This window comes from Microtus ochrogaster, unplaced genomic scaffold (genome assembly GCF_000317375.1).
Source record: "Microtus ochrogaster isolate Prairie Vole_2 unplaced genomic scaffold, MicOch1.0 UNK4, whole genome shotgun sequence".
NCBI lineage: Eukaryota > Metazoa > Chordata > Mammalia > Rodentia > Cricetidae > Microtus > Microtus ochrogaster.
In genome coordinates, this window is record NW_004949102.1 from 1,359,544 (window position 1) to 1,384,057 (window position 24,514).

Genomic DNA, 24,514 nt, shown 5'->3' on the forward strand with positions numbered 1-24,514 from the left:
TTTTTTTTTTTTTTTTTTTTTTTATGTGCAGAAAGGGAAGGAAAAGCAAGGTGTTTACCAGATTTCCGCTGCCGTCGGCCCAACAGGTCTGTAACTGCTTTTCGGAACTTTTTTGCTTCTTCTTCATTGGCAAAATTAAGAGCAACTTGACAAGTCTGAAATATTTCCATCAAAAGGAACAAACAAAGTGCATGAATTTAGCTTTATGTAACAACAGTGGCAACCAACAGAAGCACATTTCAAAGGAGGGAAAGTTCGGTTTCTGACAGTTCAAACAAACAAACAAAAACCCAACAACTTTAGAACTTAAGTAACTTTTTAGCAAAAAAGCCCAGGCAAAAGTAAAGGCTGTTAGAAAAATCTTCCTTACATGGCAGAAACTTAAACAACTAAATACTCATTAAGTTTGAATAAAAATAGCCCCATAAGCTCATAGGTTTAAAATGCTTGACCACCAGTCAATAGAATTGTTTGGGAAAGATTAAAGAAGTGTGGCCTAGTTGAAGGGGCTGTGATACTGGGGGTGGGCTTTGAAGTTTCAAAAGACTAGTACCATTCCCAGATCTCTTGTTTGTGGGTCAGATGTAAGCTCTCAGATGCTGATCCAGAGCCACACACATCTGCCTGATGCTAGGATTACCACCATGATGGTCATGGACTCAACCTCTGAAACTGTAAGCGCCAAATAAACTGTTTCCTTTATAAGTTGCCTTGGTCATGGTGTCTCTTCACAGCAACAGAAAAGTAACTAAGACAGTAGCTAGCAGAGTAATTATCAAGACAAAAAGAGTAAGATAAGACTTACATCTCCAGCAAAGGTATGAAAATATCCTCTAGGACTGTTATATACAAAGTTATTGTATAGTTCTTGTTCCCACAGTAATTTCCCATCCTAGAAAAAGAAGGTTGAAATTTACTAAAAAAATACCTCTAGGACTAAAAGTACACAACCCATTAAAGGAACTGTTTCTATAAACAAAAACTTTCAGGAACATATATATGCCATATACACAAATACTGTCATATAACTTAGTGAAATCCATATAAGGGAGCTTCATTCAACAAGGCAAGCATTTCCAAGTAATCTCACTATGCACAACTAAGCTCACTAGATTACCAAGACCACATGAGCAAGTGAGAAGTACCCATGACCAATGTGCATCCCCATTAGCCAAGACTTTTTTTTTTTTTTCAAGTTTTTTGACACAGGGTTTCTCTGTGTAGCTTTGGTGCCTGTCATGGAACTTTCTCTGTGGACCAGGCTGGCCTCGAACTCACAGAGATCCACCTGCTTCTGCCTCCTGATGGCTGGGATTAAAGGTATGTGCCATCACCGCCTGTCCATTAGCCAAATTTTTAAGACACTTTTTATCAAACACTGTAGAAATATCTTTTGCTCTTTTCCTCAATTTACAGATGCAGAATAATCAAAGACATCTGCTTTAGGCTGTTCAATAATAAATGTAAACAAGAGATGAGAGATCCACATAATACTGCCATATCTACAGCTACAGTGAAAGAAATATATTTATTCTTCATGTCACTACTTCCGGATGGACTGGGTTTAGCATCTGCAAGCCCCGCCCGATGAGGCTAAGGAGAAGAAGCTATTGAAAGAGGGAAAGCAGGCACCACTGAAAAAAGAACACTCTGAAGTTCATCTCCCTGAGGCCATAAGGAGTATTTGAGGGCACTGGAATTTAAGATATGACATGGTGGCCTTCTTTGTGAAAGAACAGTCCCTGAAGAATGAAGATTAAATAGTCTGGAAGTTTTCTGACAAACTTTGATAAGTGGATGTATATAACTTAATAAAAAATAAAAGAATATAAAAAATCTGCTGTAAATATATTATGACTGCTACATGGGCATTTCTTTTTTTAGAGTAGTTGCATAGTCATTTGTTTTGAAGCAGTGCTTCTTAGTGTTGATAAGAAATATAAAGCTATTTTCAGGGCACTATTGCAGTCTACTTCATCAGTGAAGGTACACATTCTAAGACATTCCACTTACGTCTAGAGCCTATGTATAGCTTTCCCTGCACAAAACATACTTACAATAATGTTTAACTATACTTGAAGTAAGTAAGAACTATAATAAAACACACCAACTACAGAAAAGGTCTGTAATAAAGGCTATATAAAAATAATAATGAATTGTTCTCTTTGGGATTTGCTTTTTCACTTTTAAGACCATGTTTGACAAAAAGAAGGAACAGAAAACAAAGCCATAGGAAAGAGGAGGGTCACAATATTCTTATCTGGTGCCCCACTCAGTCCCAATATCCTGAAGTATTTACAATGAATTTCACCTTTCAAGTGTATCAATTTAAACACACACACAGAAGACAATCAGAACATCTAGACTAAATTATAATCAAGGCAGATAACCACCCACGAGTTAAAATTAAATCAAATCAAAACTTACCTTAATGTCAAATATTCTTAAAAAATAAGATCTCTGAGGATTGTCCTTAACAAGACAAGCAACACCACTGCACTTCTTTGACCACATACAGTTCCGATCAGCTGCATATAACTGCACCACTGCCGAAGACATTGTCTGCAAAATACCAATGCACAACCATTACCTTCAAAACAACTGGACTCCCAGCCCCTGCCAATGCTCTGACTGCAACCTCCCAAAGCACCAACCAGGACCACCCAACTGAGCTAGCTTCCAGAAACAGAACACAATGAATATTTCATTCTTAATTACTTCTTTTTGAGGTTATAACTAATAATAATACGCATATCAACAATTATTGAAAAGTAACATTTATTGATTCTTAAAATGTCGGGCTAGAGAAATGGTTCAGGGGTTAAGAGCAACAGCTGCTCTTCCAGAGGTCCTGAGTTCAATTCCCAGCAACCACATGGTAGCTCATAATCATCTATAATGAGATCTGGTGTTCTCTTCTGGCATGCAGGCATACATGGAGACAGAATGTTGTATATATGGTAAATAAATAAATCTTTTTAAAAATGTACCTGGAAACACATACTTAAAAATACTAACCTCATGTAATCGTTATTACTATTCTAACTTCACATCACACTTAAGAAACGCAATACTAAAGAAGATAAATAATGTGTCTGATAAACTGCTAAGTACGAAAGCTGAAATGTGTGACTTCAGAACTTCTATTTTCACATCTCCTTAAGTATGACATTTTGACGACACAAACATTTAAACAAATGGAACAGTCCTATCATGGAAAGCTTACTTCCATAAAACAATTTCCCCTTTATGGCAAAGGAACTACATCAAACCTGAAAGCAAGATTCAAGATTAGTAATAGTGAACATATCAAGATAGTTGATGCCCCCTCTTTTAAAAATCGTAAAACCATGGCAAAGATTTAAAGTGACTTGCACAGGTAGACCGGGGATTAAAGCTATTCTGAGGGTGCAAAACCCAATCTGACCTACCACTGTCTGGATCTCCCATGAACCAGATGCATTGGAGCTCTTAGATGACAGAAGAGTTACCTCACCACTTTACAAGGGACATTTTGGGCTGACAGGTATTCCAGGATACCTGTTGCTTTCCTATGATTATGAATCAATGCAAACTCCCACTTTTTCTTTTGAAGGCAGGTACTTGATCTATTTCTTTTAAGGTGACACTCACAAAAAGCACCAACAAATCTGAAAATAACAATTATAGTTTCCAAACCACTAATCTCATTCCTAAACCAAAATTTAGGGAATTAGCTTCCAAAACAATTATTTTTCAGTGTAAATATAAAGTTACTTCAAGAGTCATTAGCATACATTATACACAAGAATGGGTTTCATTGCCGGGCATGGCGCACGCACCAGCACTCGGGAGGCAGAGGCAGGCGGATCTCTGTGAGTTCGAGGCCAGCCTGGTCTACAGAGCTAGTTCCAGAACAGGAACCAAAAAGCTACAGAGAAACCCTGTCTCGAAAATCCAAAAAAAAAAAAAGGATGGGTTTCATTATGATATTTTCATACAGGTACACAATGTATTTTCATCTCCCCTGCCCTCTCTACCCCCTATGATCCTCTTCTTTCCAACAAGTCCGTTCCCACTCTCATGAATCATGGAATTTTAAGCATATGCACACTAAATAATCAAAATCAGGATCTGATTAAGTAATTATGATGTCTAAATTCAATAAAATATGGGCACTGTATAAACTTAGCAAACTATATTACAACTTGGAGGTGTGGTATTTGGTATTATCTAATTACAATCGGGGACTGCCCTCTGTCAAAAGAATTCCTTGAACTATTATATAAACAAACCTTTAATTATGTCAAAATCAGGAATGTAAGATCAGTATACTACCAGGAAACCAAAGTCCATAAAGACATTCTGGGTAACAGTGCTCAATGCTGTATTTTTAATTTAAAAAAAAAATTCACCTAAGCTTCATGCAGAAAACTGAGAAATTTCTACAAGAAACATTAAAAATCATGAAAACCCAGGATCGTCCAGCGTATGCGCTCTCAGACACTGGCCCAATGAAGACATGCTTGTACTGCAGCACAAGTACAGGCTGACAACTCCAGAGGCTGCCTGCCCCTGAGAGCAGCTCTCCGTCCACAGGTCACCACAGCTCTGGGGGTTGCATATCAAATCCTGCATATCAGATGTTTACCTTATGATGCATAACAGTAGCACAACTACACACAGTCACGGAGCAGCAACAAAATAATTTTATGGCTGGGGCCACCACAACGTGAGGAACTGAAGAGTCACAGCATTAGAATGGTTGAGCACCACTTACACCCTCAAAAAGAAAATTTCAGCAAAGAGAAAACCAAATACCAAGCAGGGGGGAAAAAAAATCAAGCAAAAAAAAAAAAAAAACAAACAAACTAGAATTTGTATTCTAATGAAAATTTAGCGATTACAGCCCTTTGATATAGTACTACCCAAGCTTATCTATGGAAAGACAAAAGCAAAACCAACAACAACAAAACCCAGGACACCTGACAATCTCTATTTTATCTATTACCAAAAAGTAATAGCTTTAGAAAAATAAGTCTTCCTAGAGGCTGAAATTGTATTGTCAGAAACCCTCTGCTAACATCAATACTTACACTGTGTAACACTATTTGGATGTGTATGGAAACACAAAGAAAATAAAAACAAAAGTTTAAACATTGACAAAAATTTAAAATATCTGCATATGCAATGAAGATTCAACTAAGCTATATTTTTCCACACATAATCTGACACGAGGAAAAACTAAGGAAAACCCAACAATAAGCAAGTCTCAGAAATGTTTTTAAAAATTTGCTGTAAGTATAAATTTACCCATTCCATTTTTACTTTAAGCTGTCAAAACTTAAAAATGACACATTATAGCATTTTATAAAGCCTTTTCTGATTGATTCATAATAACTACAATATATGCAAAAACAGCTTAGACATAAAACATTAATATAGAAATTTCTGACAATAACCACCAAGTATCCCTTAAATTAGATTGACAGTGGCTTAATTAACTGTGTACAAACATTCCTTCCATTCCTTTAAAGTAACTGAACTTAATCAACTATATTACTCTTGTCTCTCACAATCAAGAAGATATTAATGAAAAACAACCTAGGGACAAGTGCTTTGGAATAGAAATCCATTTCTTAATAGCCCAATAAAGGCCATGAGACAAATACACTACAGTGAAGATTACAGACCAGAACCATCAGACCTTGAGTAATTCAGCAAGGCCTTCCCTCTCAGAACTCTCATTGTCAGAGGCAATGGGAGGGGAGGCATATCCTGGGAAGTGAGATTCTCCTCCCCACTGTCCTTCAGAAAAGCATGGTCACACTCCAGGGTTAGCTTGGCAGGATACAATCCATGCCTGCCTGCTCTTCCGTCTGTTTCTCCAGAACTTTCTTGTGTACCTACTACTCTTGCTACATCATAGATCTGCCTCCAAGGTAGACTAATTTCATACCCAGTAAAATATTGTCATTTCCCACAACACATGGAATACTTTTGCAAACCTGTATTTACAGTCTCTGTACCTAAAAAAAATTCAGTTAAAAATGGAATGTTCTGATTTTGATACTGATACTATGCTTGGCACTTCCACATGAAATAAACATCATTGCTAGGAAAGAAATTTTACTCTATGCAGTATAAAAAGCAGAAAAGTAAAAACAAAAACAACAACAAAAAAAACACAACCCAACAACAAAATATTTGGTTGAATTCTCTTAACTTTGAAGTGACTTCAATGAAGAAGTTTTATAATAAATAATACTTTTGCTCACCGTCAACCTCAAAACAGAACCTGGAAATTTAAAACATAAAAACAAATGAAAGTAAAGCTGAAGCCACGGTGGGAAGAGGAAAAGCAGGACAATATCAGCAAAAATAACAACTAGAATCACAAATGAAGAAAATGGAGCCAGATGAAAACAGACACAATGGGCAAAGTGATCTCTACGCACTCAGTTACTGCCTATTAGCTATGTAAAAACTACTGTGGAAGGACATTGACTCATCAAATGTTTATTAAGTATCTACTACATTATGAGGGATCGTAACAGGAACAGGTGAAGGCAAGACCCAAAATGGAACTGAACAGGAAACGAACTGGACAAGGAGTCCAAGAGCACTGTAGCTGTTACAGAGGAAAATGTGGTACTGCAAGGAAAAGATAAAAACCTAAATACCACAGGAAGGGTTTCCTAAAGTATTATTTTACTCAAAAGATGAAAATAGATGGATCGGGGAACAAAGCAGGGAAGGCGCTAGGGCAGTCTGGGACACTGTGTGGGGTTGGCTAGTGAAGGAAACAGGGTAGGGAAAAGCCCAGACTTACTAAAACAACATCACACTCAGCTCCACTGTCTGACAGATAAGCAGCCACACACAGTTTGGTAATCCTGTTTGTTTGTTGGGACAGGGTTTCTCCAGCTTGGTACTCTTAACTGGAGACACAGAGTTCTGTAAGGACGCCTGGTGCCTCACTAGTCCCGCCCCCACCTGTCTTCCTTTCTGCTCTGTAACTATGCACATCATCTGCTGTGACCAGAAGGACATCAGCAAATAAATACAAGCTTGGAAAGTGCTTGTACACTGTCATCTGTTTTTCTGGAAGGCAGGATTGCTCTAAAAACTTTGGGATCAAAGTCTAGATGTCACCAACGATGAGCTTATTTGCCGAATAGTGAGAAATCAATTTATTCTGTTTCAAGTCATAAAGTAGTGTCTGCAGCAATGGGTGACTGGCACTGTTAGATTGCTTAAACTAAAGAACCTATCACTTGTAACAAACAGTTCTAGCTTTTTTCTCTATTATAACGCTTTTAGTTGTAACAGACATATACTTTAAATTGGCAGTAATTCATAAAAATTTTAGGCCTTATTATCATAACCAGAACAGATCTGTGGGGAGAAGGCATTTTTAAAAAAACATTTCATAAATCGGGCAGGGGTGGCACATGCCTTTAATACCAGCACTTGTAAGGCAGGGGCAGGCGGATCTCTGTGTTTTCAGGCCACCCTGGTCTACAGAGCTAGTTCCTAGGCAGCCAGCACGACACAGAGAAACCCTGTCTCAAAGTAAAACAAAACAAAACCAACAGAACAACAAAAGAAACCCCAAACACTTTATAGATTAAAAAGTCACACTGACAGGAATATGTTGCAGGGGCCAAGGTCACTCAAAAGTTACAACCCTTCCTCTAGTCTCAGGAGGTGCCTGAAAGGCAAATTCTTAAATTACAAATCACCTTGCACAGACTTTTAGAATTCTCTAAACCCACAATGACAGTCACTGTAACTACAAATGGCAAGGCTTGTTGAGGTCTCCTAAGTTTCCCACCAGAGGGATGGTCACCTGTAGACAAGGGGAGGCTCCAGGGCCTGTCTGCCCAGTGGGTGCGGACACTGCTAACAAGCACGGGTACAGATATGGGGTGCTCTTCTCTTGCTCTCCCTTTTCTACAGCTAGAAAACAAGTTTTTCATCTTTTCCCTCTTCTGCCTCCCTCTAGAAGTTTGTTGGATTATGGAAATCCTCAAGTTCAGACTGGAAGTTTCAGGGAATTGAGGTGGTCTCCTAGGGTTTAGCATTAGGGGCTAGGGTTTAAACCCTGACTAACATGAAAGGAAGGAAGGCAGGCCGACAACATGTAACTACTACTGCTTCTCCCTGGAAACAATTTGGGACAACAAAAGGGAAGGCAGGCACTGTGGCTGCTGGTAGGATTCGGTTATTGCAGAATTCCAGAGTCGAATGCTTGGCATCATTTCATCATAAATTTTACCACTCACACAGTCCACTTCCACTTAATAGAACAGTGATATAATGGTATTTTTCCTTCTGAATTTTGAATTTGTTTTTTGCTAAAATTGTTTCTTATGCTAAATAAATGCTTACTTTATATTTAATTTTGATATCTTTTATTGAAGAGTCCCTCCAAAAATTGGACACACTTCAAGACAGAAAAACATACATTGCCTTAAGACAAAAACGATGCCATCAGAAAACAGGATTTCGTATCTAAAGAAAAACTCTCAGCCCCAAGAGACCTCACCCACTTAGCGAAACAGTAGCCAGGGATTTCAAAATCAACTAGATAAGGGCAGGCAGGAGCCTCCTTCGGGTGTCTGTGGGAAGGGATTCTTCCTACTTGTGCAAGAATCTTTTTAGTGATTACATTGCATTTGTTTAAATGCTTGATTTGTACTGGAGGCTCAAAGCTCAAGGGAAAATATCTCTTTGTTTCAACATTGAGTACTTTGCTACTTAGCAGTTAAATTAGAAAAACACTTATTACTGAGTCTTTAGCTGTTTTCTTGGCAATTCCCACCCACAGACATATTCTTCATTCTTGTTTCCATTTCTATTGAGCATCTGCTCTGTGACATGTGTGGTTGCTGTAGTTAATGGCAAAACCACCAATAGACAGCCCTCCCCTATTGATAGCATGTTTCTTTCTGTGCAGGTGCAATAATATTCTGACTTCTACAAAGATATACCCGGAGGAAGTTTACTTATTAGGTAATCTCTTCCTCAACCTAAACTTTTAGTAACTCCCCATCTAACCCAAGTTATGTATGAACCCTCTACCAATCCGGTGGCCCTTATTAAAATGAATTTCCATATGTCTGACAAGTACAGAGTATGTATAAAATGATAAGGGAAACGATTAGCTTCGAATCATAAAAATATTATGCCACAGTTCCATTCTCACGGAGCTTAAGATACAAGAAATTGTGCCGGGTCTGTCCTCCCCAGGTATGTGCTCCTGCAATGCCTGGCATCATCTTTATCACCCAATCCGTTCGCTTAGGTCTCATTACCAGATTGTCATCTCCTTGAGCTAGGGGCCCTACAGGCACACAGCATGCAATTACACAAAGGTTCAAAGAAATATTAAAAGCAAAAAGCATTAGTACTTGACCTACTGAGAAGATACCCAACAAAAGCCTGCCTAACAAGAAAATTAATCCACTGCAATCACAAGACATCAGGAAGTTATGCTACAGCCCTTATCTGCTGCTTCCTTGTCTCACTGCGCTGCTCGAATGAGCAAATCCACTCAAGGCTGACTACTCCCTGCCTCATTTGTAGCCTGTAAGGAGAGCAGGAACCTCAATTCTACTCTTATATTTCTCCTGACTCAAGTCTGGGGCCACCTGCTCCCGTGCATGTCTGCCACCACCCGAAGGGGTGAGTGATCTGGTCTCCTCTACAAACTATCTTCTCTACCAAGAGATATTTGAGGTGACCCCTACCCCAGGCCAGGGGCCAAAGTAGCTGTATTCTAAGCTTCACTGTTACACAGAGAATTCCTGTAGCCCTGGGACCAGATCTTTTTAACAGGCCTTTCAGTGGAAGGGTACTTCTCCCTTGGTGTGGTGGTTTAAATGAGGCATGTCCTCCATAGGCTGGCGTACCACTTTAGTGGAATTGTTTGGGCAGGTACAGTGGTGCAGCCTTGCTGGAGGAAGTATGGCACTGCTTTGAGAGTATACAGTCCGACTTCTAATTTGTTCTCTGCTTCACACTTGCAGCTAAGGATGTGAGCTCTTGGCTTCCTGTTCCAGCCACCCTGCCTGCTGCGATCTACTACGCCTCCCTGCCATGATGGGCTCATCCCTCTGAAATCAGAAGCCAAAATAAACTCCTTCTTTAAGTTGCTTCTGGTCATGGTGTTCTGTCACAGGAAACGAAAAAGTCACTAACAGTTAATCAGTAACCCAAAATCTCTGGCCATGGCAATTCTCCCTGTGGGTCTGAAGGTCTGAAACAGGGTGGCCCACTGCTCTTAACCTTGAAGGAGAGGCGGACTTCTTTTTCTCTGTCAATCTCTGTTCTCACTGTGAGCAGCAGGGCAGACACTTTTTTATACCTGTTCTACTTTCATTCCTATTGCTGTGGAAAACACCATGACCAAAAGCAAGTTAGGGAGAAGCTTTCTTTGGTTTCCAAAAGGTCACAGTCCACATCTATGAAAAGCCAGGGCAGAATCTCCAGCAAGACCATAAGCAGAAACCATGGGGAACCCTGCTTGGGGGCTTGCTCACAGGTCCATGCTAGCTTTCCTAGATAGCCCAAGGCCAGGTGGAACTACCCACAGTGGGCGCTGGACCCTCCTGCATCAATTAACAATCAAGGCAATCCTCTACAGACATTCTCACAGGCCAATCTAATCTAGGCAATTCTCTCAGATGAAAAGACAACACCCTACAGTGTGGGGAGGGAGTATACCCCACTATGAATGAGCACTCACAACATCGGCATTGTCATGTCAAATATTCAATGCCTCAGAAGGCAGTGGCCTTTCCTGGTCCTGCTATAGATGGTGACAAACAGTTGCCATTTAGCTAAAATCAGTATGTGATGAAACCACAGCTTCCGGGTTCTCCTATAAGGCTATTCGAATCCCTACAGAGAATGCCCCTACCCCCACTTCCTTGTTCAGGTAAACATAATGAGCATCCAAACAGCTAGTACATCTCCATCCGAATGCATGGCCCACCAGATCCCAGCTTGATGTTACATGTGCCTTTCTTAATCTACAACACCCAGAAAGATGTCTGTCATTCTTAATCATCTACCACTCCCAGTACAATTTCTAGACTCTGCCACAGAGGCTAGAGCACTGTAGTTTCTTTTCTTCTTCTGGCCAGACCTCCTGAGACTGATTTTGTTCATCCAAGCACTTGCCCAGGACAGCATACCAAGTTCAACAGTTCCCTCTCCAGATGATGCGATGGCAAGCCTGTTAAGTCCCATCACGGGAATTCCCAGATCCCTTATGCTTCCTGGGCCAGCTAAGAAGGCATTTTAAAGCACAGTTCTCTTTTTATGGTTCCCCAGAGCTTGTCAGAGTTAACAAATGATAGGTAGGGATGGCCCTGTGTTGCCCCTGCTCAGTTCTAAGAAACTACTGAAGAAAACACCTCCCAACAGTTGCCTCAAATTGAGTTGATGACTCTGTTGGAGGAATGAAGAACAGCAGCTAATGGACAAAACACAACTCCCTCCCAGGAAGTTTTCACAGCCTGAGTTTTGTTCAGAAAGAGTCCCTAAACACAAAATAGAGGTGTCTTTGTCACCAACTCTGAGCAGCTAAATGATAAAACTGAGAACAGTCAATGAAAAGTAGCCATGACCTGTTATTACCACAGAGCTATCCAGTCTCCGCCCCCAAAACAAATGTCCACCCTTCAAGACTTTCCTCCTTTGCATGGCAAAGACTGCCTGGTGGGCTCGCCTAACCAAAAGAGGATAGTTCCCATCCATCCTCTCAGAGGCAGTTTTGCTATGTCTTTACCGCTACTTTCTTGCTGCATCCTCAACAAAGCTATAGACAGAGCAAGAGTGTGCAAGAGAGAAAAAAGAAGAGAGAATTCTCCTTTTATTGAATCTTTCCCAGGGGATTGGTTTGTTAGAGGATTAAAGTTCGGCTAAATTTTTAGTGGGTAGGAAATATCAAGAAATAGATGCGACAAAGAGCTATCACAGTGAAATAAACATACTCAGAAAGAAAACTAATTTCACTTTGGAGAAAAATGATGACCATTGATACAGTCAGGTTTTTCACACCAGGAACAGACACTAGTGATTTCTGAGAACAAGGAAGGCACAATCAAGAGCTTCCTCCACCTTACAGCCATGTCTGAACTTCAGAAAATACAGGCAATCATGCTCCAATAATACTTTTTATAGTTGGGCAGCAGAACCACAAAACACTAAAACTGAAGTTTGTAAGGGACAAGAAATGTTATAGAAGTAAAGTAACATACAGTATATATAAAAAAGAGTTGCAACTGGTCACCAAGAACCCTAGAAGGTCAGTCATCATGGTCAAAAAAGAATGCATCCAAGAAACACCATTATAAGATAGTTTGTGTCCTACAATAAAAAAAGGACTTTGGACCAAGTAAATATTGCATAAAATGGATAGTATCCAAGTGTGTACACAATGTAGTCTTATCACTTAGGTGTTAAAATAAGTTCAATGAAGTATTTGGTGTATTTAAGTAAGGGTAAATATAAGGTAACCCATTTTAGATCATTAGGGATTTAAAACCTTACATTAATTTAACTCTTTAAACTTTAAAATTACCCAAAATTATAGATACAATAGAAATTTTCTCTATGACGGAGAAAAAAATATTTGCTTAATCCATCAAACAAACCAGTTTAGCCATACAACAGGATATTATACAGTGGCTTTAAAGGAAGGAAAGAAAGAAGAGAGGAGATTATTTAGGATAAAGGTGGTTATGTGAAGAAAGAAAGATGTAAAACGAAGGGCAAGAGTATGCCAACAAATGTACAGCAGATGAAAGAAAGTAAGTCCTTCTCATCTGCCCTAAGTAAGCAAGCATAAAGGTCAAACACCTAGTTCCGGGTGCCACCTACCTACTCCTTTTGTCTGTGCATGTGTCTAAAGAGGGAACAGTTGAGGAATGCAGACTAACAGAAAAGATTCTTGGCTAATTTTTAAATACCTATTTTTGCTTTTAAATCAGGTGGATGTTTTAGGTTTCTAAAACTTAATGGTCCGTTCAAGTCACATCATGATATTAGTCTTGAAAAGACCGTATTTCTAACTGCAATCTAGGAAAATTTTATATAGCTTTTAAGCCACATGTTTAGAAATTAAAAGTGAGGATTCCTTAATGCCATGCTATGTAACCAAAGAGGCATCCAGTCACAAGCAAGCTTTGTCTTCTACAGGGAAAGGCTCATCTATAATAAAGGCCATAATATTTTCAACTCTTAAGTGTGATTTACCCAGCACAGTTAAACCTAACTGTCTTTGTATTCTGATTCTGTATTTGTCATTCCATGTTCTCTAGCTCTCTCAGACAGGTACCTATGTGTTATATACATAAACACGTTTAATTTACTGGACTTCCGTATAAACAATCAAAGTGGAAGAAAAACAGAGAAGTGAGGTTAATCGGAGCAAAAAACAAAGTAAGAGAATCGCTAATGGCACTGAATAAAGATAAGGACTTGCTTTCTTCACTCCTTTTCTTTCTTTCCATTCAATTCAGTTCACCTCCCAGGAACCTGTTCTAGCAGCGATGGGTTGTGGAAAGTGATTTAGGGAGCTGGTGAAGGCTCCATTGATCCCTGCTGTTGGATTCAGAGCATCCCAGCCTTCTCCTGGTGCTCAAAACTTACTCTTCCTGTTTTGGATTCCATGAAATCCTCTGGAGACCAATAAATTCCTTTTTGATTAAGCCAGTCAAAGTCAGTTTCATTATTTGTTTTTTTTTTAAAAAAAAATACCTTACCTAACACTATACTTCTTAAAGACTTCCTAAAGTACACATTCTTTTACTTCTGAACTCAAAGAAACCAAAAAACAAAATGCCTTTGCAGCCTGTCTATGCTGCTTAACTTTACTTGCATTTCGTATTTAACGAGCAACTCTAGAAAGAGCAAACGTCACACAAGAAGAAATTAAAACAGATGTGTAGTAAACAACAAAAGGGAGTGGATCTGACATTCAAATTGCCTCATCATAGAGCCCACAATGCTGAGCACTGTTCTACACCAACACAGAAAATATTTATTGTCCTACTTTCTAAAAGGGGATTAGAAGAGTTCAGTTCTCCCCTAAACTGTATACCACTTACAGCGAGACCTGAAATCTCCCCTTCCTCTGGCCAGAGGTATCTTAATAGCTCCTCCAGAGTAACCCTACTTCCAGTTTATTGTATTTCATGATTTCCTCTTGCCTGTTATCTATTAATACACAAATTCATGTTCAAAAATATAACAGGTATTGTATTTGATTTTTAAAATGTGTTTAAAGGAAGAAAATGAACTAACTGAAAACCATGTCCTTTTTATTTTCTTTAAGTGGTGCTGGGTACTGGACCTAAGATCTCAGGCCTGTCAGAGAAGTGCAATACCACTGAGGAGACATAGCCAGGTACAGAAAGTGTCAATGCAGAACATGAGATATCTCCTGTTTACCCTTAGGAAGCATTGCTTTTCATTTGTTTTGGGGTATTTCTAAAAAAGAAAATGAAACTACTTCTTTGAAATATCTTATGACTTTCTTCTCTACAGAATCCCAAATAAAATTATTAACAACTATTTGGACTAGGATACTTGTATCATTATGAGATACTAATTGTATTTTTTTAAGGGACTGGTTTCATACAAGAGGAAACTAAAACATGTTTATTAATCTTCTCAGTCACAGATATAAAGACCAACTGAAGAGAATAAATCTTAAAACCAAACTGACTCACAATGGAGTCCACAATTCTACACAACACAGAAAACAATAACAATCATAACCACGCAAGGTTTGTTTATCCAGGAATACAAGCAGTCTCAGCATTTTAAGTCTTCACATTAACAACAAAAGAACAAAGAAAAAAATAGTATTGTCATCTCAGTAACGATAAGAAAATGATGGGACAAAATTTAACATTTACTCATAACAAGAGAGTTTCCTCAACTTGTGGAGGAAATCAGCGCAGCTTTAAAATATAAAACTGAAGTTTCAAGAGAAATCATAAATCAAAATTGATAGATTAAACTTGAACAAGAGAGACCTCTTGATTAGAAGAGGTGATAATTCACCAAACAGGGTGACCATTCAATCTAAACTAATTTATAAAACTCACAAATGCTTTTCATTTGATCAGATATAATTTGCCAAAAAGAAACTCCCCAAAGTCAGGGTTGGGGAAAGTTTTATTTTTGTCTTTTCAGGAATATAAAATTCATCATCTTGAGGAATTTAAAGACCTTTGGACAAATAAGCAGCCAAGAAGGGAGAACAACTCGGAAAAAATTACCAAGAAAAGAATAATCTGACCTAATGTGATCTCTAAAGTCTCCAAAAAGATGATGGGATCCCACAACGATGATTCCACCAGGACTATGACAATGACAATAAAGTGACAATCACCACCTAACGACTGGTTTTGGACTACAATCTGCTCAGAACAATTTTGAGGTGCCTAGTTGAGATGGTCCAGCCTCACAGACTACTCTAGCCAGGACTTGGAACAAGCCTGCACTTTCCCATTATGCAGAGACTGAACAACAAATGATACAGCTCCCTCTCCCAGGACTTGACAACCCCAAATTTTTCTTTTCAGAATTCTCTTAAGATGCCACCACCCCAAACAGCAAAAAATAAATTTAAAAACATGATGCCCACATTCCCAAGAGGTAGGGTGAGTGCTTTTTTGGTTGTTCAATGGGTTATGGATATTATCATTGTTTAGTGTGGTTGGTTACAAGTTGTTATTAATAATGGTCAGGCAAAAAGCTGAACAAAGGAGTTTAGATTCAGAGTTCTTGGTTTGAAAAGAAAAAAAAGATATAGATATTATAGGCTAAGTGTAGATTATTGAATCTACTTTTTAAAACAAGAAAGCAACTACTTATAATGATAAATGAAAGCCATAAAGATCAGAAAAGGAAGAACTAAAATTGCATTCTTCACAGAAGATATGGTTATGTGGATTAAAAACATAAAACCTACTACAGCTAATTATTTTTAGTATGTATTTTAGGATCCCCTGATGCTGGGACTCGAACTTAGGCCCCCCTTCAAGATCTGCAAGCACTCTTAACCACTAAACCACTCTGGTAGGCCCTAGAACTAAATATTCAATTTAGTTAGGTTAAAGGATACACATATAATAAACTGTACAGTATTTTATATTAGTGAACAAAAAAATTAAATACTACCTACACCAAAAATCAACAATTATTAAAAGTAAATACTGAGATACTATGTTAATAAATTAGAAGAGTTGTTCTTATAATAGTTGCTCTCCTCAACTAATGAGTAAATCATCACAACATCAATGAAACTACCAGCTTCTGAAAAAGTCCAAGGGAGGAATTTTAAATGTTAGATGGATGCTCAAATCACCTAGAACTGTTAGGACAACCTTAGATAGAAAAAAAGCTGACTTACCATATCTAATTTTAAGATTTTGGGTAAGTATGCAATGATCAAATCAATACTATACAAACAAAAAATTATAAAACACAAAGTAATAGAACTAATTAAGTCCATTAAGTGAGAGAAGAGGCTCCAAGACAATTCCATGAAGGAAAGCTTAACAAACTGTGCTGTACTGAATGAATTAGCAAATAGAAAAAACTTGAACCCCACAGAATTCTTTTTCTTTACTCTCTTATGAAAAGAAAAAGGTGAATCATAAGACTAAACAGAAAAGTTCAGGCTCACAAAACTTCTAGTAAACTGTCATTGTGAGTCCAGCACAGGCCAAGTTCTCTTAGCAGTAAAAATAGTCCTTATGATAATTAAAATAAATAGCCAACTAAAAGACATCACTGGGACAACCCAGGTAAGACACTGTAGTTCACATTTCTAAGTGCTGTCATATGTTCAAATACACAAAGAATAGCTAGAAAGCATTACAAACAGCAAAAAAGCCAACCAATAAAGAACCAAATGGCTAACAGTCATATGAGAGGGTGTTCAACACCAGTAGTCCTCATGAGAGTACAATTAAGAGTCACTTGAGAACATCTCACATTCATTATCAGCAACCAAATCACAGCACATACCAAACATTGAAGACAAATTAACTCAAAGTCACTGAAAAGTCAAAATTGGCAAGGCCACTGGCTAACGGTCTTTATAAAGATAAAGTCACATCTACCCTTTGAGAACACAATTCTTTCAGGTACTCACTGGAAACAAAAGATTGCATAAACAGAAGAATGTAACAATTATGGCAGCCTCTTCTGTAAGTCAGAAACACTGTAAGCATCTAATTCAAAACTATAAATGATTTAAATATAAGAATAGACATATCGTGGTATATTCATCAAGAAAATATTGCCGAGCAAAGAATGAAAATGTAGGTAGTAACAATTTCAAAATATGCTGAATGAAAAATGTCTAAGCAGCCAAACAAAGTTATAATGACAGAAAAAGAAAACAACTGAACAGAACACAATGTGAAGCATTAAATACTCTTAAGCTTATTTTGAAGGGAATAGTTACATAGTATATCACCTGTCAAATTTAATATTTAACATCTGCATATTTACCTTATGTAAATTATACCTTAAAATAAATTTTTGCACGTGTGCAGTATGCATGTTTGCATATGTGTGCACATGGACTCCAGAAGTTGACATTGGGTGCCTTCTTCAATCCTTTTCTATTCTATTTAAGAAGGCAGAATCACCCAGAGCACCCTGTGCTTACTGACTCAGCTAGTCTAGCTAGCCAGTTTGCTTTAGGGATCGTGTTTCTCCTGTTTCCATCCCTCATGTCTATCACTTCCACCAACCACACACACACCCCCCTTAGAGATGGGATTACTGATAATCCAGCCCACCTTTTATGTGAGTAGTGGGGTGTTGTGGAATATTAGTTTAAGATGTGGTACATTCATTTATGCTGTGGAGCATTTCTGTAACGATACAAAGATGTGTTGCATTCTTTCATGTTGTATTTGTTTAACTCTGAAAAGCTGTGTTACTTTGCCTGCCTAAAACACCTGATTGGTCTAATAAAAATACTGAGCAGCCGGTAGCTGGGCAGGAGAGAGAAACAGGCAGGGATGGTGAACAGAGAGAATACATACAAGGAGAAATCTAGGGAAGAGAGCAGGGAGTTAGAAGAGGAGGAAAGACCCTAGGGGCCAGCCACCCAGTCAGCCACAGAGGAAGAAGAAAAGAAAGATATATTGAATAAAGAAAGGTATAAAGCCCAGAGGCAAAGCAAAGTTAAAGAGAAACCAAATAATTTAAGTTAGCAAAGATGGCTAAAAACAAGGCAAGCTAAGACCTGTATTCCTAAGTGAGAATAAGTCTTCTTGCATTTATTTGGGTGCTGGGTGGTGGGCCCCTCAAGAGTAAAAACAAACAAACACAAGAACAGTGGAAATCCAAAACTGAACTCCAGTCCTGATGTTGAGCCATATCTTCTCAGGCCCCACTTTTCTGTCTTTTTTTTTTTTAATTGTCTTTTGTTCTTTGGAGTCTTTCTATGTAGCTCTGGCTATCCTATGACTTGCTATATAAACCAGGGTGGCCTCAAACTCAGAGAGATCTGCCTGCGTCTGCCTCCTGAGTGCTGGGATTAAAAGTAGCACCACTATAGCCAACCTGTACAACTTAACTTTTAAAATGATGAGCAAATCACAGAACACTGATCACTTCTTTGTTTAATACATCCTGTTTCGAAGTAACTAACTTATAGAGAAGTTCCATTTAACAATATATTAACCTATTTTTACTTCCTTTTTAGGAAAGAAACATAACTCCTTACTTAATCAAAAACAATGTACAAACTTGATTGAAAGTATACTGCTATATACACCTCATTTGTCATTTCATCTGAAAACTAGGTTTCTCTAAGAATGCTCACAAAGCAGTTTTAATGAACTATTTGAAAATGCACGCCATTCACATACAATAAAATAAAATTGGTCCTTATATTTGCTTGCTATTATATGGGGCTTAGGAACTACCAAGAACTACAAAGCACATACTAGAATGTCATTGGAAGAGGCACAACTTATCATGCAGCACAATTTGGCAATGAAAAGTCAAGTTTTAAAAGTTCATTTCCTTTATCTAGGCAGCCCTATTTCTTGGAAATTATCATCGTAAAATAAATAACCGATGTCTGCCATACAGTGCTACATGCCAGTAATCCCCACAACTTGGAAGGCTGAGGCAGGAGAGTTACAGGTTCAAAAACAGCTTTCACCAAACACCCGCTCCCTGCCTGAAACACGCACTTATACTGTTAGAATGTATGGACTTAATGTTTTCCCCAGGAAGCATTAGGGCCACATGGTAATTATGACCTTTGTCACTGACATGAAATAATGTCCATAAAAGAATGAGTGGAGAAGTGTGCCTCCAGATTGTGTCAGCTGAGAGTAAGTGCATGTGTGGGTAGCCATTTATTTAGTAATTCATGTAAAACAAAACCTATTAATATGATTTCGACAAAAATATAAGTACTACTCCCGCATAAGAATTCATAGGTTATTACTACTTTGATCTTGACTTTACTCTGCGACCTACCTAACTATGTACTACTCGGTAGAAATGATAGGTAATAGGGGATTTCCAATGTTTAAGTAGTTATTGTGTAAACAGAGCAAGTGAAATTAGTTTTATCAAACTTTATTTAAATAAAACCAAAGTTCCTACAATGCTATTAACATTGCGCAATAATATAGCATGATGCACTCTTTCTGTACTCTGTCTTGCGGTCCAGAGACCATCTTAGTGTGAATTTATCACCTTTCAGCTGTCTAGCAGCCACATGGCTAGTCGCTACCACCAGGCACTACATGGCCATCACAAGAGTGAATCTCCAACACTGAGCACTGCTTTTAATGTGAAAAAGGGAATTTTTAAAATAAGTCACTTGACTGCTATCAGAGCCTTTCCCAAACCTCACAGCTGTGTATTACATAACTTTCTGGATTACTTTAAGCTGTTTCCTAGCACTCTGTGAAGAAGCTTGTTTTTAGAAACGAACAGGTTGGGCTGAGAGAGCTTATGGAACAATACCAAAAGTCAGTTTAAAGAGCTACACTACCACTGAGTCCTCTGGTAATGTACAAGGCCATGCATGAAACTAATTCTGATCTCCACACAGTCCAACAGTGGATGCCTGAGCCAAATTCAAGAGCACTGGCTGGGCATGTATTATGAGCACAGTTTGGGGACACAAATAAAACTATAGTTAGAAAAAATTAACCAAAGAGATAAAATCCCCACAGACTTGCCTATATCTTTCTCAAAACATAGAAAAATGTAATATAGATAGGTTCAAATGGTAAGAGTTCCCTAAATGTGCTTCAAATAATTGTAAGAGTTCATACTGAAGAATGTTTTCTCATGCGGGATAAGGACAAGAATTACAATGAACTGTCTTCAGAAATCATGCAAACAGTAAAAATAATGGAAGTACTTATAATGTTAGGGAAAACACCCTCAACCTAGAATTCTGTATCCGGCAAACTTTCCTTTAAAGGTAAAGGAGAAATAGTTTTTCAAAACAAATTAAGAGAATTTGTTGCTAGTAAGACTGACTTACCAGAAATGTTAAAAGTTCTTCAGAGTAGGAAAATAATAGGACCACTATGATCATTAATTTTTACTGTCAACTTGCTGAGACTTAGAATCTTCACAAAGGGCAGCCTAACGGGCTCAATGGGTTAAAGGCACCTGCTGCCAAGCCTGAGGACCTGAATTCCATCTCTGGGACTCACATGGTGGAAAGAATAAACAGACTCCCTAAAATTGTCCTCTGACCTCCACACCCACAGAGGCACTCACCATGTCCCTTTTCGCCCCCAAACACAAAATAAGTAAGTACATGTAAAGAAATGAGAATCTCCATAGCAACATACCTCTCCCTAGGTATGCCTATGAGGTATTCTTTAAAAGATTAGGCTGACTAGGGTGTTATCTGCCCTAAACACGGGAGGCTTCATTCTATGGGCCAGGGTCTCCAACTACATAACAAGGAGAAAAATGAGCACCAACACTCTCTGTAAACCCACTACTATAGGCGTGAAGACAAGCTGATCTCCAGAACTCACTGACTCCCCAGCTTAGCCCAAATGATGAGCCCCTGGTTCCGTCAGTCAAAGTGACCTCTGACCTCCATACACACACTCACATGTACACAGTGTATGTGAATGTGTAGTTGTATAGTTACATAAAATTTTTTTTAAAAAACATTATAAAAAATTTAAGAAAAATAAATAAATAAATAAATAATTTAAGGCTGATTAAACTTTAGAATAGTTGTTATTAACTAAAACTTCCCAAGCCTATAACAAAAGCAAGAACATAGCTCAACAGAAATTAGAAGTCAAGAAAAATTGGTCTTAGTACACAATCAGTAAAGGACTTCATATTGTATTCCGAATATTAAAGCTACAATAAGGTTAGACATATTATAGAAACATGAAATAAGAACCAAATGAAGCTTTGAAAAATAAGAATATAGGCCATATCAGTTTAATAACTGCTGCCTTATGAAAACCTGGAAAATGCAAAGTAAGCACGGGGAAATAACATAACCAGAACAGAAATTAATAAAGCAGAAAACAAAACTGTAAAATCAATGGAACTAAAAGCTGATTACTTTAAAAGATAGTAACCTTGATAAATCTTTCACCAGAATGACTGGATGATAGACATATGTTGCTGAAGAGTCTCTTTAACCAATTCAGAAGCCAGGCGGTGGTGGTGCACTCCTTTAATCCCAGCACTTGGGAGGCAGAGGCAGGCAGGTATCTCTGTGAGGTTCAGGTCAGTCTGGTCTACAAGAGCTAGTCCAGGACAGCTAGGGCTGCTAAACAGTGAAAAACAAAAACAAAACAAACAAACAAACAACCCAGGAAAGGGTGAGGGGAGACACAGAGCAATCAAGACAGGCCATCTATCTGTTGATGGCCATGGTACATATAATTTGTTATTCTACCCTACTTTTCATCCATTTAAGACCCATAATAATGATTTTTAAAAGGCAAGAGACAGATATATCTGTTCTTCATAAAACTGCCTAGTGGTTCCTTTTAGATAAAATGCAGAATGCATATGTAGGTATACACAAAAAAAGATGGGACTCAAGGCACTGAGAAGAGCTTAAACTGGAGCCTAATGATACTAGGAAAAACCAGAAGGAACCTCTGTTAACTCTGGGCAGTGCAGTGTGTGTATACATATATGTATGTTTAAATATTATTTAAACAAGCATATCTGAGCAATACTCTTATACTTAAAGAAAAGACTAGTGCCTAAGAAAATTACAAAATGGTAAAGGAGATTCAGAGTTTTAATTATCAACTTGGCACAATCCACAATCACTTGAGAAGAGAGTCCAGATGAGATTGTCTAGATTGGTTTAGCCTGTGGGCAAGTCTACTGGGATAGTCCTAATTATGTTAATTGATATGAGATTAGCTGTTTTATCTATCTACTGACTTGACTTCCCTGCTATGATGGTCTGTAATCGGAAATAAATTCTTTTCCCCTAAGAATGCTTTTGGTCACAGCAACAAGAAATGAAACCAACAGGAGACCTCAGAGTATCAATTCTACTTAACCTAATCCAATGCTATTATAAATCAAAACAACTATTTTCTGATGTGATGGGTAGAAAGAGCACAGTTTTACTGGGTATTAGGTACAAGCAAAATGAAGTATTAGGACACACGGAGGTAATAACAGCCTTACTCTAATCCAGCTGTATCACCACTGCAAAGTTACACTCACTGAAACTGGTACTAGACAAGAAGCAGGCAAAAGAAACAGAAGAGAATGTAAAATTAGCTTTAAGTACACCGGGAAACTCAAAGTACCATTTCCAAAAGGTAAAAAAATATAAACTAATAAATCTATTTAATTAATTAATAAACTTGATATACAAGTATTTACCCCAAGGTCCTAGATGTGGGTCTTGTTTCACCAATATTTCTATAGAACAGACCTGGGACTCCCTCCTTTTAAACTTCCAATCTTCTCTCCAGCAGCACTTTTCCCCAGCCCCAGTACAGGCCACCACCATCTATTTGTGATTACCTCCCATACTACTGATCACGCATGATCAGAGGTGGAGGCTACAGGAAACCCCCTGGTTATTTTGAACCTTCAAGAACCCTACAGCTGCCTCTCTCTGGGCAACAATTTCTTTCAGACAATGTAGTTCTAGATGAATAGGGCCCTTCCTCCTAAAGTCCTGTGAAGAAAAGATGGCTCAAGATTGTCTATACAAGATGCAAAACCAGCTCCATAGCTGTGCTGTTCAGGAGATACAGAAATATCCTCTAGATTGATTGAGTAGGGGTAAAACTGAGCCCATGGGAGTGATCCTGGGAAGAACCAGAGCTTTCTGGATCTTCTTGTCCTGGGTTCTGCCCTACGGATCTCTCATCTTTGAGATTTCCACAAGGGCTACTTCCAGATGAGGAGATGAAGCTTATTAAGAAGACAGTGCTGTCCAGGCCCAGCTGTCCCTGGGGAAGTCTAAGAAGCACATCAGCAAGTACTACCAGAAGTCCTGGACTCTGGAGCAGTCAGCTGATGCCTGAGTCTCTCCTGCCACTACACAACTTTGTAAGCTTCCTGGAGCCCATGCCCATCACTCCCGAACCTTGAACCAAATGAAAATAAAGCTTTGGGGGGGGGGGGAATGTAATAAGATAATATTCATAGGAAAATTTAGGATTTTTACAGTGACCACAAGCATCAAGATAATTTTAGCAAAAGGTAAACAAGTTTCCAAAATAGTATGATACGAACTATTATCCAATACTTCTTCCAAATCACTAAGAGAAAAACAAATGGCCTAAGAACAATATGCATGCTCAACAGATAGATGTTCACTTTCACAAAAACTACAAATAAAACAATGAGACTCTTTCACCAGTTAGACATTTTCTAAATACCCGGTGCTGAGGAAAATGTAGTTTGTAGCAACTGCTTGGAGGGCAGCTGGCTGTTATCTACCCACATAGTACTTTTGATGGTGTGGCCTAGTTTTCTTTCTTACAACTTATTGGATATAAATACTGAAAAGGACACATTTGAATGTTTATTACATTACTGAACCTTTCTTTTGAAAGTCAAAATACATACTGATGTTAACTAGAACTGTGTCCTCCAGAAAGCTACCTTGCAATCCTAACCCTCTTATCTGTGAAGGCAATCCTACTTGGAAAAAAGGTCTTTACAAGTATAACCAAGATAAAATAAGGTCATTAGGGCTGGCCCTAATGCAATATGACTGGTGTCCTTTATAAATGGAGAAGAGTGAGCACACCATGCCATGTTATTTGTACAGGCAGAGACTGGCATAAAGGAATCTTAAGGATTGTCAGTAACTGCTATACACTAGAAGAAATAGACTCATTCTGTTTCTCCAGAAGGAACAAACCCTGCTGATGGAGGAAGGCCATTGGTTAAATAAAGAAGCTGCTTGCCCTGATAGGTTAGAACGTAGGGGGAGGAGTGAACGGAGCAGAATGCTGGGAGGAAGAGGAAGTGAGGTCAG

The 24,514-nt window shown here is 38.4% G+C and overlaps 1 protein-coding gene across 1 annotated transcript in view; it reads right to left on the reverse strand.

Annotated features, from left to right (window-relative positions):
• The window catches only part of Wasl (Wiskott-Aldrich syndrome like), a 53,262-nt gene that overhangs the window by 21,266 nt on the left and 7,482 nt on the right, over positions 1–24,514 (reverse strand). The window contains exons 2-4 of the mRNA XM_005365698.2: positions 2,428–2,562; positions 806–892; positions 59–155 (exon numbers count right to left, since the gene is read on the reverse strand). Of these exons, the coding sequence (XP_005365755.1) occupies positions 59–155; positions 806–892; positions 2,428–2,562 (319 nt within the window). The remainder of the gene's footprint in view (positions 1–58; positions 156–805; positions 893–2,427; positions 2,563–24,514) is intronic.